Source organism: Sapajus apella, unplaced genomic scaffold, assembly GCF_009761245.1.
Source record: "Sapajus apella isolate SASKATOON/1434 unplaced genomic scaffold, GSC_monkey_1.0 scaffold165, whole genome shotgun sequence".
In the NCBI taxonomy this organism is placed as follows: domain Eukaryota; kingdom Metazoa; phylum Chordata; class Mammalia; order Primates; family Cebidae; genus Sapajus; species Sapajus apella.
The window spans coordinates 1092086-1107757 of record NW_022437105.1 but is presented as its reverse complement, the minus strand read 5'-3'; the positions used below and the strand labels follow the sequence as shown (position 1 = coordinate 1107757).

The window sequence follows — 15672 nt, the reverse complement described above, 5'->3', positions numbered from 1 at the left end:
GTGTGGGATGGGGGAGCTGTGGGTTCCTCTGGAGGGTGGTGTGGGAGCAGGGCCTCCAGGAGAACATCTTAGCTGCTGTGGATCCATCCTGAAATCATTTGATCCTGAAATTTCAAAATTCTGTCATCATAATCCAGCTCTGGGCCCAATTATTCTACTTAAAAACCCATGAACTGCTGGAAGTCATTCACCCACCCTCACAAAGAGTCTGCATTTACTTTGGTTTAATTGAAGAAATTAGTAGACAGAAATCTGCCCCAGCAAGGGCCATGGACCACATGACCTTGTAGCATGAGGCTGAGGAGCGCAGAGACTGTGGGGGGCTTGGGATGTGGGTGCTACTCAAGCCAGCTGACCACAGCCAACAGGAGGGAGTCCTTGCAAAGGAAAGACCAGCCGACACCATCCAGGAATGGAAGAAAATAAGAGGTCAAAAAGATCTTCAGCTGGCTCTGTCCAGCCTTCATTTCTCATTACAACCATAAGAATTAGCCTTTTATAGAAACGCAGGGACACTTCCAGAACGGAGGAGGAGCCATGCAGGCAGCCACCAGGTGCCCCAAAGTGTCACTCATCACGTGCAGACGGGGCAACAGCCAGTGGCTCCCTCGGGGAATTGCTGTGTGGGTGAACTTCCCTCTCTGTGGAATTATAGGGGTGAGGGACACCATGGTTACCTGGCCCCAGCCACAGAGCTGGCAGCCACCTGCTCTCCATCTCCCTGTCACTTCCCCAGGCCTCCCATGTGGCCCCTGCTGGTAGGTTTTAAGTCTCAAAGAGCAATACGCCCTTTGTCTTCTGGGATCCTGAGCAGGGACCACCATAAGAGAAAAAGCACAGGAGGTGAAGGCAGCCTGTTACGGTCTGAAGGTGAGCCCAGAGTTCACGTGGTGGAAACTCAATCTCTAATGCAGAGGCGCTGGGAGGTTCACGAGGTCTGCATCACAAGGACTCCGCCCTCACAAGTGGGTGAAGCCTTTACCTTGGGAGCGGGCTCCTAAGAAAGAATGCGTTTGGTGCCCCTTGCTCTCCTGCTGCCTTTCTTACCCTCTCTTCACCCTTCCATTTGGGGATGGCACAGCACAAGGCCTTCACCAGATGCTGGCTCCACAACCTGGACTGCCCAGCCTCTAGACCCATGACCAATACATTTCTGTTCATAAATCACCCCATCCATGGTGTTCTGTTACAGCGGCATGAAATGGACTAAAACGCAGTCCAGGCCAAGAAGCCAAAAGCAGTATCAGGCGGCAGTAGGAGAGTCGTGCCCAGGAAACCCACTGGGCAGAAGACAGAGAGGGAAACGCAAGGGGGAAATCACACATGGGCTGCTACTGAGAATGGGCATTCTTGGCTTTCCATCCAAACGCCTCGAGGCTGCAGGTGCACCTGGGTGTGGGTGAAGGAGCCCTCACAGGAAGTGAGCCCAGCAGAGTGGGCGATCTCCACGGCCCTGCGCTTGCTGCATGCAGCACTGCCGAGGCAGACTCAGATCAAAGTGCTGGTGACGGCAGTGCCTGTGTGTCCCCGTCTGCAGGTGTCAGGGGTGGCGGCATCTGTCTGTGACCTTGTCACCCCCAGGGTGGGTATGAAAATGAAATGAGGTCGTGAGTCGTTGGATATTGGACCCTGAGCCTCGCCAGACTGGCAGCACGTTTAGTGCCCCTCGTCCCACGGCGGTGAGTGGGCATTTGCTGCCTTCAAGCTTCGAGCTGGTCAGCCAGTGATTCCTTATTTGTTTTGTCATGGTAGAAGCCAGCTCCCCTCACACTTGCAAAAGAGTCCTTGATGGAGACAGAACATTGAACATAACCGAGGATTCTCTGAGCTCGTCGGATGGCCGGGTCAGCAGGGGCAGCCTCCTGCTCATGCAGCGAAGGCAGGCGGCCTTAGGCATGGCCATCGGCTCTCCAACAAGACATCGTCAGGATGGCAGGGCACGCAATCACCGCAAAGACCCTACACAACAAGCTTCAAAGCAAAGCTTAATTTTTCAGGACGGACTTTTCAGAGAAATCGGCAGGAAGTGCTTCACTGTGACACAAACCTAGGCTGGGCCAAATCTGGTTGAATAGCACCGAGTGACTCTTGTGATGACTTCCAGGACACTGAGAAGAGGTGGCAGACGACAATCACCACCCCCTCCAGGAACCCTCAGTCCAGGCCAGATCAAAGGGCCCCATCTCACAGCCAAGCTTCAGACATGGGAGTTTCTTTTTCTTTTTTTTTTTCTGAGACAGAGTCTCACTGTTGCCCAGACTGGAGTGCAATGGCATGATCCTGGCTCACTACAACCTCTGCCTCCTAGATTCAAGCAATCCTCCTGCCTCAGCCCCTGGAGTAGCTGGGATTATAGGCATAAACCACCACGCCTGGCTAATTTTTATATTTTTAGTAGAGATGGAGTTTCACCATGCTGGCCAGGCTGGTCTTGAACTCCTGACCTCAAGTGCTACACCTGCCTCGGCCTCCCAAAGTGCTGGAATTACAGGTGTGAGCCACTGCTCCCTGCCAGGAGGATTTTCAATCCTCACCACAGTGAATTCACCACAGTGAATCAATGCTCCAGAACACAGTCTCAACCTTGTTTTCTGTTTCATATTGGTTACTGAAGTTGACAACAAACAAAAGAGTCATAAATGGCAGGAATTTGAGAGGTCTCTGCTAGCCCTTCCCAGCGAGTATTATACAGATCAGGAAACAGATCCCCAAGGACAGCAAGATCTAATACACATGTGCAGTAAGGTCCAGCACACACATGCAGCGGAATCCAGCACACATGTAGAGCAGGATTCAGCACACACATGCGGGGGATCAAGCACATATGTGCAGTGGGGTCTAGCACACATGGGCAGGAAGCTGCAGGACACACGTGAAGGGAAATCTAGTGCATGTGTGCAGGGATCCTGGATACACATGTGGGGGACCTACTGCCTACGTGCGAGGGGATCCAGTGCACCTGTGCGGTGGGATCCACACACGTGCAGTGGGACACGTGCAGGAGTACCTAGCACACATGTGAAGTGGGATCTACACACATGTACAGTGGGACCTAGGGCACACGTGCGTCCCACAGTGCCATCTCTGCACTGAAAAGTCAGATCTGGCTTTTCCGGGCTTACCTCCTGAGAAGATTTGGGCTCTGGCCATCGGAGGATTCTCTTGCTTTTTCTGACAGTGGGTTGGGTAGGCCAGGCCCATACAAAAAAGTATTTTCAGTTGGTAAATCTGCTAAAACCAGTGGAATAACTGGTCTGGGCCCCAGCAATGGTTTTGCCGCTCATGAACCTGCCTGAACATTGGGCTGGAGTTCAGGCACAGGGTTGGCCCCGGGTTTGCACTTCCACTGCCAGAAGACAGTCATCCTGGGGGTGCCAGCCGTGGTCTGAACGGTAAAGAGGCTTGTCTGCAAACCAACGCGCAGTCCATGCCCTCTGAACCGGGGCTCTCCTGAGCACGCGGCTCACGAGGAGTCGTCAATTAGCATTTTTACTCCTGCAAGCAGGTGACCTACAACTCAACAGCATATTTGATTTTTTTGCACCCCAGCCCCCCAAGGCCGTAACCACAATCTGTAACTGTGTCTGTGAGAAGCGGACCTCCCAGGCCTCAGGGCCTGACCAGGCAAAGGGCAAAGGGCAAAGGGTGGGTGGGGGTCAGGCTCTTACTGTGGCGCTTCTTGGTGTCGGCTTTGCCGTCCTCCTTGGCCACGCCCAGGCAGCCCATCAGCTCCTGCACGGAGATGGATTTGTCGTTATTCACGTCACAGTACTCCACGAACTTCTTCACGCATTTCTTGGGCTTCGATTTTTTCCGAAGGAATCTCTTGAAGGGCTTCATTTCCTTCTTGCCGATGTCCCCGCTGGAGTTTTTGTCGAGCAGTTTGAAGTACCAGCGCACCACCCGCTCCTCCAGGGTGTGGCTGGGGTCGGGTTCCGAGAGCCTGGAAGGAACACGAGGGCCGTCAGGACGCTGCAGCCCCGGGCTGCCCCCTCCTCGCCCTGTCCTTCACCAAACTCACGGCCCCTGCTTGTCGTTCTCGCGATCCTGGTGTCTAAGACCACGCACCTTCGTCATCAGACATAACAATGTCCACAAATAATTTAGAAGAACATTTTTAGTAAGCATTTTTCAGGTTGGATGAAAAATTGCAAATGATGCAGTGACTCTGTGCACAGCAAAGATGTACTTGGCCTGGTCCCAAAGGACAAAAAAGTCCCCTTATCCTAGCATCTGTGCACCCAGGCGGGCAGGTCAGCACAGCATCTATACCCACCCCACACACGGGAACTATAAGCTTTGCTGGTCCCTGTAAATGTGACTCTTTTACACATCCTTTATGTCATAGGTACACCAAACAAATGCAAATTAAACACATTGTAAGTTGGACCTAGACATTTTTCCTTGGATTATGTTAGGTTCAATATTTTAGGGAATACATAAATAAAACTCTTCTGGAGTTCTGGATTTGAGTCAGGACTTTAAACGTGCACCAAATGGCAGAAATGCACCTTCTTGCTGAGACGGAGGGTGTGTGCACGCGTGGGCTGGCCCTCCTGGGGGTACCAGCCTCTGGATTCCGCCTGCTGGGATGAGCTGCACACCCCAGGTGTGAGAACACCCTGGGGGAGGCAGTGCAAGCCCACGGGGCTCAGGGCACTTGCACACCATTGCTTATTTCTCGACTTTCAGAGGAGCTTTTCAGACAGCAATCTATTCGCTGCCTCCAGTTGTAGTTTGCAAGAACAGTCTTTCCAAGAATAGAAGATGGAAAGTTGAAATTTACATAATGTTTTGTTCTATCAAAAAACAATTTTTTTGAGATACTTTTGCTCTTGTTGCCCAGGCTGGAGTGCGATCGTACAGTCTCGGCTCACTGCAACCTCCGCCTCCCAGGTTCAAGAGATTTTCCTGCCTCACCCTCCCAAGTATCTGGGATTACAGGCACTCGCCAATGTGCCAGGCTAAGTTTTGTATTTTTAGTAGAGACAGGGTTTCACCATGTTGTCCAGGATGGTCTTGAACTCCTGAACTTCAAGTGAGCCACCCACCTTGGCCTGCTAAAGTGCTGGGATTACAGGCATGAGCCACCGCACCAGCCTGCTCTATTAAATTTAATTTACTACGCATTCATGACATTTTCCGTTAGCATTGCCTCTTAATTTCCTCAAGTCTTCTTTAGCAAAGAGACAATGAGAGAAGAGCCTTTTAGTTCAGGAGACCAAAAAATTCATGTAAAGTGGCTGAGATAATCAAGGTTTGGGTGTTGGGGGCTCTGGGGAGAAAGGCCAACATTCTAAAGAAAATTTAAAAAGTGGAAATCTCCATCAAAAATTGATTTGAAAGACACAGATAAATTATTGCTAGTTCAGGGGGAAAAGCGGATGCTGGAAATGCAGTCATAATAAAACCCTGGGGTCCTCCCACTGTCCTTAGGCCGATCTGTGGAAGGTGGGCAAGAGGAGGGTCGGGAAATTCACGAAGTCCACCCCACCAAGCTCCAGGCCCAGGTCTGGGAGTGTGGAAATGCTACGATCACCTCAAAGAACACTCCTAGGGTTCAAAAAATCCTATTTTCAACAGTGTGAATGTCTTTGATGCAACCAAATCATACGCCTGTAAGTGGTTAGGATGGCAAATGTATGTGCCCTACACTTTACTGAAATAAACATAACCACAGTTCGAGAGCTTCAAATCAACACTGGCCTTCAAAGTATTTAAAATCCAGTGGATAACTCCAAAGTGCAATTTCAAAGCACAAAGCCCTCTGCAGGAACTGTGCTCCCTGTCCCACTCCCCATCACAGGGCCAGGGTCAGTGCCCACTACCCCACGGAGCCCCGGGAGTCACAGCTGGCTCAGGGCCGTATACCGCTGTGCAGGCAGCGTCTTCAGTGACTTAGTCTTGCTGCAAGAAGAACCTGCTAAGCAACGTCCTTTTGCAGAGGGCTCCTTTTTAAGGCCCTACTGTGTCCAAATGAGCTGAGAAGGTCGCCAATATGCAATGTTCAGACTTTCCTGACTCCCCGGAATTCTGGGGCCCTGCCCCCTCGTCATCCCACAGCAAACACAGCATACCTGGCTGACGAGGAGGAGGGGTCAGAGACTGCGTGGACCATATCCGTGGAGAGCGCGTCCAGAATGCTTGTCAGAAACTCATGCTTTTTGGCACCAGGGCAACCTGAAAAATGTGCATGTTTTCATAGTTAACAGAACTCAGAAAGAGTGACAGATTTTCTCTGATATCCAGGGACATGTTGTGTTAGTGTTTGAAAATGTGTATTTTGGGCTACCTTAACATTAACGAGCTAGTTTAAATGCACACACATTGCACTACTGTGATTTTGAGCCATAGAAACATAGTTGTTTGAATTATTGCATGAGACTAAAATTCACAGGTGTTAGTATCTCACTGATCTTCAGAACTGCACCCCGAGGTGGGTGGTATCACTCTCCCAGAGAGCGTCACAGCAGGGACAGGGGACACACGGAGCACACGCTGAGAGCACGGAGGCTGGCCATCCTGGTGAATGAGGCCAGGGCCGGCCATTCACTGCCACCTGCCACCCTGTCCAGAGCAATCTCGCTTCTCAGAGCGGAGGGCGGCAGGAGGGCAAACAGCAGGAGCCCCGCCACGCCATGTCCTCAGGACTAGTCCACATGGCACCGATGCCAGCTCTCTGCAGCAGCAGGGTTAGCGCTCACAGCTTTGGAGACCGGAGCTGCCTGTCCATGGATTCTGGGGTCAGGGAATAATGTAGTCACTGAACATTCTGCAGCTGGCCTTTCCCCGCCACCACCCCTCACCACACTCTTCTCACACACTGGAAGGAATTCCCTGAACTCCATGCCTGCGACACTCATCCCACCCCAAATTCAAGATAACTTTGGAAAGAAGCCGTCCACTTCCTCTGGGGTCTTTTATCCTGGGACTGCTCCCTGTGCTACTGCCCCAGTCCTGGGGGACACAGACACAGAAGCATCCATGCCCTTATGCCCAGGTGGCATGGACAACGTGGGTCTCCTCGCTGTGGATGCCCTCCGGACCTAGAGAAGCCGCTCAGCCACCCAATAAACGTTTGCAGGATCCATAAGCAAGTGTAAGAGATAGAAGCCTCCCCCTCGTTTCCCGAGGGGAACTGAGAGCTTCACCAGCAGGGAGCAGGCAGCGTTCCAGCTGGGTCTATGGGCGTGTAAATATACACAGGAGAGGTGATAAACCGACCTAGGCCTCGTCATCATTTACACTTTGTTAACTTTTTTCTAAAGAAAGCCCTTCCAGAGTTTGGTAGGAAGAAGAAAAAGATACTGAGAGGAAAAGAGAAGAGAAGCCAGGCATCAGCCTGGAGGGACGGCGTCTCCACTGTGCCACGCCCCGGTCTCAGACACAGTGTCAGGGACGGCTGCCCCTCCCTGGAGCTCGGCTGGGGCTGCGCACGCCCCCCGAAGACTTCTGAGCCTTGAAGGCACCTCGGCCATTAGAATGCCTGCTTGGACCGTCCTCGCCCCAGCAGGAAGGGAGTTTACACCGCACACTTAGTGAAAAGCCAACTTCTGCCCAATCTAGATTACATTTTTTAATAAGAAAAGTTTTAGACAGCACCTCTGAAGAGGCTGAAAATCTCTGGAGCCTGCTCAGTAAGTGGAAGACTCAGAGAGCTGCAGAGCCCAGCAGAAAGCTGAGTGGGACAGAGAGGACGGCCCTCCCCGCCTCCCCAGGGCCCTGGGAGGAGGACGGGGGTCTGAGAAGAGGAAGGCTCTCAGGGCTCCTCAGCAGACAGGCTTCTCCACCCCGGGTCACAGGAACGCTGATGGGGATCACGCGGCCGTGCTGTGGACAGCAGCCATGTCACTGGGAGATCAGCATGTCCGTGCAGCTAAGGACGCTCTGGTTTTCCCAGGTGTCTTTTTGACACCTGAGTTTGAGTTATTGCTATTGAGCACATGTGAGCTGCCGATGGCCGGACCCCTTCCATGCTGGTTTCCACTCATTAAACACACACGTCAGAAAACAGGTGCTCAGCCTTCACAGGGCAGGGAGTGGGGGCTGCTGAGAGTGAAAACATTCCTTTGGACACAACTGAAAAAGGAGATTGTAATCTATAGAATAAAGCCTCACGACCACAGGCAAATGCTACTTTCCCAGGAAGAAGTTACCATCTCATTGAACGCCCCCTCAGAAAGGCAGAGGACCTGAGGCTGCAGAGGCGCTGGCCTTGATGCTTCCAAAGCTGCCCCGCCCACTTGCCCTCGGCTCCCTGAGATGGGCGTCCTGGTCTACAGAAGGCTGAGCTCCCCCTCGAGGGACTAACTAGGAAGAGAAATGGGAAAAACCACCCGGGGCTGAAAACACCTCCAGGGCACAGGCTGGGGAACACTCGGGCAGAAGCCCTGCCAGGCTGGCAGAAGCCCTGCCAGGCCGGCGTACAGGAGAACTCGTCCAGGGTGGGGAGGCAGGTGAGGCTGGGGACCCATGGGACCTCGAGCACCTGCCTGCCAGGACTGCTCTCTGTGAACGCCCAGGCCCCCACAGGCCTCCAGGGAGTCTGAGAGGGATACGGAGATGGAGAAAAATGTGATCACCTGGGAGAAAGCATATGAGATAATCCTCAGTGCTGGACAGCTTTAAGGAAGCATCATGCTTGTATCTGGTGTGGTAATAGGGATATATACCCGGGGGGGGGTTTAGCTGTTAATTTAACCATATTCCACCAAATGAGATAAAGCAACACAATATTTTAAATGAGAAAATAATAAATGTTCATCATGAAACATGACTAACATAATATAAAAGCTGTAAGACTCTTTAATGCAAAAAGAAACTCTGAACATAGGAAGCACAGTCTACTTCTCAGACGAGAAATATTGAATCAGTCCTGGCCGCTTCTCCCTTCACAACCCCCCAGGAGCTGGAATTAGGCTTGTTACTGCTGACGGATGATTGTGCTTCAGGACTATTTCTGAAGAAAGAAGGCAGATAAAAATGAGAGCTTAGAAGCAATCAGAAGAAATAAACCGACTTTCTTTCTGTTAGAGTGAAGGTTCCTTGCATGAGAAATTGCAGAAGCACGCTGACGTGAAAATTTCATCACCACGAAATGCCCCAGGTGCAGCAAATGCATGAAAGGAGCCAGGAGGCTTGAGGTGAAAGAGAAACGACCCCAGCAGAGCTGGGTTTCCCACTGTCACACAGAGAGCGATTCTGCTTCCCCCATGACAGCTGTGCCTGGCACGGCGGTGGTGGCAGAGACCTTCACCCCCTCGGGGGGGCGGGCCTGCCCCTGCCTACCACCCTTGCTCTGACTCCTCCGGACCACCTTGTGGAGGGCAAAGCCGCCCTTCGCTCGTGTTCTGCAGTGCGTGATTCAGCCTGGGGAAGCCGCCCGCTGAGAACCTGCGGGAGGAGCCTGGCGCTCAGGTGGGTCCCTGCTGCTACACTCCAACCCAAGCCTTCTTCTTGGGGGTCTAGCGGCCCCTGCAAACACGGTGTCACGGAGGGGTTGGCGTCAGAACCACTGCGTGCAGGCTCAGTGATGCACCCAAAGCCACTCTTTGTTTTGGGACAGTTCCATGCACCGCACGTTCTCCAGCCATCCACAGAACCGAGTTCAGAAGTCTCGGGTCAACAGAGGCGTAGAGCGAAGGTGCCACCCCACACACACTGCCACCTGCGTGGGACATTCAGCCCTCTCAGAGCCCGCACAGAGCAGGAGCGGCCTACGGCCAGGCTGAGGGGGGAAGAATAAGCCAGTTCAAGAAAGAAGACCAGATTGTTCTTTTCAAAGCTGGAAACAGAATAAGTTCACCAATTTATTTCCAATCTGTGGCAAGCCGTGAAGTGGGTAGCTTAGCCCAGATATGCTCAGGTGTCCCCATTGATCTGAAGAGTCCAAGTTCTTGGCATCTATGAGGTTTCTGTGGAAACACGTGGGTTCCACCCTGGTTTTGCCCTGCAGTGAAGCTGCTGCATCTTCCAAAGCCCTGAGCCCTTCCCAACCCTGGGGCCCAGCCAACAAAGTGGCTGAACTGGTTGGTCCCTGAGGCCCCAGCCTATGGACCAGGGACTTTTCAGGAACTGGGTTAACATCCTGCCACTTTAAAAGCATTTTTGACTTTCACTCTTTTGAAATAAATGTGTTCTGTGCTTTCTATGAAACTTCCTTAAGAAACAAAAACCTTTTTTTGGTAAAAAAAAAAAAAATTCCTGTTTTGTTAAGTGTATGTAGTATCTTCTTTTCCCTTCGTCTTTTAAACACAAATGCATGCATGTTCCCCACTGCTCCCTCCGTCACCTCCTCTCTGCATGCTCCTGATTAACTTTTGCTTCCTTCCTGTAACCTGGAATACTCAGTACTGCCCCTAAAGGAAATGGAACCCAGGAGCAAGTGGGGTGGAGTGCTCTTCTCATTCACTGATCAAGAAGACGCTGTTGGATGACAGCAGGCAACTGGTGGCCCAACGATGGGGGCTGTGCGCTGCTGACAGCTGAGACCTGTGGGGTCTGGACAGGGATCACGGGGGAGGCAGGTGCACGGGCGGACCGGAGATTTCACACCTAAGCAACATTACTAGCTTATTAGGCGTGAAGCGTCTGGGGATAATGAGACTAACTCATCTGGTTTTAAGTATCTAGCAGTGGCTTAAAAATTGGTTTTCATAGTTTTATGTTTAGCTCGAACGTTGAAACTGGTATAGATGAGAAATGAAGAAAAAAGAATGAAAGAGCTTCTCAGCTTTTCGGATGCCCCTGAGGGGCTGTGTGCACACACAGGTATTCACGCCATCATAATTATCTGTCTGTCCACTTGCAGCTTTAACTCCTCTGGCTTGGAAGTCCAATAATTTCTGTCAAATGATCAGCATGTGCTCTGATTCAGCAACCATGGACCACGGGAACGCTTTTGCTGGCCTGAGTGAGGGGGTCCGGTCAGCCACCTGGCAAAACTGATCAGCACATCAATGTCTGAGGGAGAAACTGAGGCCTAGGTCACAGTCAGTGGGAAACGGAAGGCTTGGGTGGTGCCAAGAACCCGACCTTGCTGGGGGTGGAGGCAGAAACGGATCCTACGTGTAGGGGAGTGTGCTGAGTGGCTGTGGAGCATTGCCCACTGCCCCAAGGCCACAATATGGCTGGGAACGCGGACCAGGCCTTTGCCCTCTGCCATGCCTGTCCTGGCAGGCGTGGTGGTGTGGAGTGAGCCATTTGGAACAGGGAGGAGAGTGCTAGGGGCACAGGGCAGGCCCACGAGGACCCCGCATCCCAGGCAGCGTGGCGTTCCCAAGGCCCTGAGATGCCATGGTGTGTTGAGCGAAGCAGGAAGGATGACACAGAAGAACTAAGGGAGTGCCCGAAACCCAGGGGATCTTACGAGTCACAGAAACAAGAGTGGACCTTATCTGGAAGGACGCTGGAAGCCCTTGGGAGAATCTGAGAAGTGACACAATCTGAATGTGCTTTCAAGTGTCACAGTACCCCTCTGTGGGTCCCAGCCAGCTGTGGGAGGACCCAGGAGCCCAGCTTGAGGCTGCTGCGTGGTCCAGGGAAGGGGCTGTGAGGTGAAGTTCAGAGTGGAGACCCTGGAGAGCCTGGAATGGGTTCAGGAGAAACCATGGATTAGAGGGCCTAGGACTTCGGAGGTTTGGTTACAACCAGGGTCAGGAAGAGCCTGTGGAACAGAACAAGGACACAGAGGTACTCCAAGTGGAACACAACATCGATGTCACCCCCAAGCCCACTCTTAGGATTCAGTTCAACTCTCACCATATATTTCTACAGCCACAGAAAGGAGCGTGAGATGGCCTGTCCCAGGTATCCCGCTTTCTCCATGAAGCATTTGATGCCTGTCATTACACGTAACACACGGCTTTCCAGCTTTTGTCTTTTTATGCAGTTTAAACATAAGAAAGATATTACAGCATTAGGAAAGTTACCTTAGGCACTTCTGAGGTTCATAAAATGCCTGATGCTTATAAAAGGTATACAAAGTCTATTTTTAGAAATCCCCCTCCAAACTGGGAGCTGGTCAGGGCGTCACCCTCAAGGGCCTGGCCTTGGACCCGCGGGGCATCTGCTGTGGGGAGCGCTGACGACGTCAAGCGCCTACTTTGCTTCAAGACAGATCGTTTCATCATGACAGATGTGCGACAGGAAAGGCGTCCTGGCCAGGGACGGGTAAGACGTCAGCTGTGTTAAATCAAGGTTGGCCTGAAGCTGCCTCCTTGTGTATTTTAAGTTCAGCCTAAAGGTTTCTCTGTATGTCATGAGCTATAACAGGCGAAGATGTCAACAGCCCGTAGCCTACACTTGTGACCGTCACCGAGTTTTGGCTGATCCACCGTAGCGAACTATTGACACCGTGTTCAAATGAGGCTGACGCCGAGCGGTAACCTCTCTGGCTGGTGCCGGGCCTCACCCCTGCTTTCTGTCCATCATCAGTGTTCTTCCACCCATGGCTGTGCTGGAGTTTCTGAGCCTGCTCTGGCGGGGGCACCTGCCCTGTTCACAAATCGTTCACTGCTCAATTAAACTCTTTTAAATTTAATTCAGCTGAAGTTTTTCTTTATCAGATGAAATACGCTCAAGACTACATGCTTTTAAAAAGGCACTAAAGAAAAAGCATAAAACTTCACAATCTGAAATCAAATCTTAAAGTTGCTCATTAACTCTACTTTTCTATATTTTCTATATTAATGTTTTCTATATTTATTTACATATTCTTGATTTTTCAACGTATCTTTTCATGATTCTAGACAAAGAGGTCCCTAGGCTTTAGACAGTGCTTTGCTGAGTTAACACTGATAACTAATACGTTGACAGAAATGAGCACTTGGTTAGAAGTCAGCGCCTGAAAAAGCTGTGAAGTTACTCCAGTGAAGATGTGACCAGACACAGCCCAGGCTTTGGGTGAAGACGCCTGCCCTTGCCCCGCCTCTGCCCACCCATTACACTCAGTGCTGTCATGAACTCCCCAAGGTCCTCGACCACGACATTCCAGAAATTCTTTGCCTTCGAGTTTAATTCTCTTTGGGTGAGGTCATCCAAGGCCAGGGTGTGCACTGGGAATTCATCACAGCTAATAAGTCAAGGGTGAATATTTATCTTAAAGACGGGTGTGTGTGTTTCTAAAGTCTTCCACATTTCTCAAGGACATTAGGTCATTCAACCATTTATTTGAAAACTGCTTATTAACAAGACACTTGGTAAAAAGCACCAATGTTGCCCTCAAGGAGCTTTTAAATTAAGGTATTGGTGAAGACGCATCGTGGGTTGGCGGTGATATGAGCAGAATTAAAGTCAGTGTCACAGGTGCATGGGAGTTCTTCAGGTTGGATCTAGCGTCTGAGGAGAGACCTGCGATGAGGCCTCTGCCCGCCGTGGAGGAGCGAGCGCTCAGGGCACTCGTGTTTTCAGCGGCCGTTTTGTGCAATCACTATTTTGCCAAGCATTAGGAGTGTTTTTGGTGCTCTTCAAGGCCTTCCTGATTGGCAAGACTTCATTCTCACTCACAGCGTTACTCAGCATGACAAAACGATTTCTGCTTGGATTTTCTCCTGAAGAAAGTCTTTTGGAACATTTCCAAACTGATGATGAAATTCTTAGGTAGACCTAAGTCATTCTCAGGAATGACAACTTTACTCTCAAAACATCCGAATATCCATAGCACTTTGGGAAGCGACTCTCGTTCTGGTATATGATAAGAACCAGAGCTGTGCCAGCGCCTCCCTGGATGCCGGTTCAAGAAGCATCTCACCCAAGCTACGAAAGGGAAGAGAGGGCGCAGGCCCTCACTGTAAGACAAGGCCACTGAGAAAAAGAAACGAGAACCAACGTGGAGTCTGCGCCCAAAAGCAAGCCGGCGGCACCCACACCCTCGACCTTCTGAACATCGCGAAGGCCGAGAGCTGCATGTGTCCATGTCACACTCAGAGAAGGAGGAGGGCATGCTGCTGCCTCCGCACACGGTGCTTCCTGGCTTTGGATCGCTGAAAACAGCCTGTATTTTCATCGCGGCCTGGCCCTGCACTAATCCATGGAGTCGCGCAGGTTGTGTTTCTAAGAACATGTCCGATTATTTCTGGGGCTATCACCACCTCCCGGTAGGAGTGAGGCCACTGCTGGCTACTTTGCAGACAGCTGCTAGTCCGAAGGCTATCGAGGTCTACAGGGACAACAGTGGCCGCATCACCAGTGCGTCTAGACAGGCCTAAGACAGTGCAACGTGGTCAATGGTTTTGAGCACTGACGGCGTGGAGTGGCCTGCTGCAGTGGGTGGGTCTGTGGACGTGTGCCTCCCCTAACACCGCCTCACAGGAGGTCAGATGGATGGAGAACCCCGTATGCCCCTTGGCTACCTGACCCACGTGGAGGGGTGGCCAGGTAAAGGGTGAACTCTGGTGAAAACACTGAGGCTTGCGAAGTTCAAAGAGGCAGGAGTCGCCCTTCTGCCTTGTCCCAGCCCCACCCCTGCCGTGTCTGGGCTGGGGGAAGGTCTGGGCAGGCTGCTCTAGACCTCATGATGACACCAACCATGCAAAACCAGCTGCCCAGCAAGGTGCCCAGATGTGCAGGCACAGGCTAGTGTTTTTGTTTCCTTCCCCACGTATGTAGTGCAAGAAATGCTTTCAGGTCAAACAGAGAAAGGTCCTTCCCAAACCCCTAATTGGCTTTTACTTCTTATAGCTTCTTCCTACAAGTATTGCCTCTTTTGTGTCTTTTATGATGAATTTAAGGAAAACAGTCTTAACAACAAGATCAACTCTCTCTATATTTTTAAACCATAAACCTCTGAAAGTCCATGTACTATTGTCGTAAGAACAAAGCTTCCATGTACTAGTATATATTCTACAGCACCAATGTCCTTGACTGATTTCAAGTGAGGTTACATTTTACTAAACTCAAAACATTTGGAGTGCATGTTTTCTGAGCACACCGTGACGCTGGGTAAGCAGCGGCGCTACCACTGGGCGAGGTGTTGGTCTAACGGGGGACCCTGGGCTGGTGCCTGGCTGCCTGGGGCCCTGAGCGTCTGCAGCAGCCCCCGGGAACCAGCCCACCTCCACAGCCTGCTCCGCGCTTCCCCTCCACGCTTCCCTCCCCTTGTCCACCTGACTGTCAGGCTCCCCACCACCCATGAACCCTACCGTGGAAATACAGCGGCCAGTCCTTCCAAGTTGAAAACCATAGGACAACTACCACAACACAACTCAACACAAGCGCAACACAACACAACACAACACCAAGACAGTGTGCCGACATCCACAGAGACCTGAGGCAACAAGACTGGAGGGCTGAGGAGGGCTGAGCAGTGAGTGACCCATCAGGAGAGAGCAGTGGTCACCCAGAGGCTTCCCCTCCCCAAATACACGGAGCAGTTACCTCCTCAGAAACCAAACACAAAAACACATCTACGCCCCCAAACCAAAAAAGGCAAAGGTGATGGCAGAGAAAGCCGATGCCCGCAGCTCCTCAGAGAGATCTGCCATGAGGCAAGGGCTCCCACTTGGAGGCTGTGGCTGCCCCGTTCTAGTGTCCCGGGGTCATGCCAGGGACTCAAACAGGACCAGGACTGGGCCATTTCTGCAGTCTCTGTAATCTCATGATTGAGTTTGTTCTGAAAGGAGGGATGCAAGCAGCAAGTGTCTGAGAAACGCTTTCCTACGCTGACCTTCCGGG

General features: G+C 51.6%; 1 protein-coding gene across 2 annotated transcripts in view; it reads right to left on the bottom strand.

The window, feature by feature from the left end:
* The window catches only part of SMOC2 (SPARC related modular calcium binding 2), a 190635-nt gene that overhangs the window by 11758 nt on the left and 163205 nt on the right, over nt 1–15672 (bottom strand). For both annotated transcript variants that reach the window (XM_032267086.1, XM_032267087.1), the window contains exons 10-11: nt 6078–6180; nt 3669–3943 (exon numbers count right to left, since the gene is read on the bottom strand). In XM_032267086.1, the coding sequence (XP_032122977.1) occupies nt 3669–3943; nt 6078–6180 (378 nt within the window). The remainder of the gene's footprint in view (nt 1–3668; nt 3944–6077; nt 6181–15672) is intronic.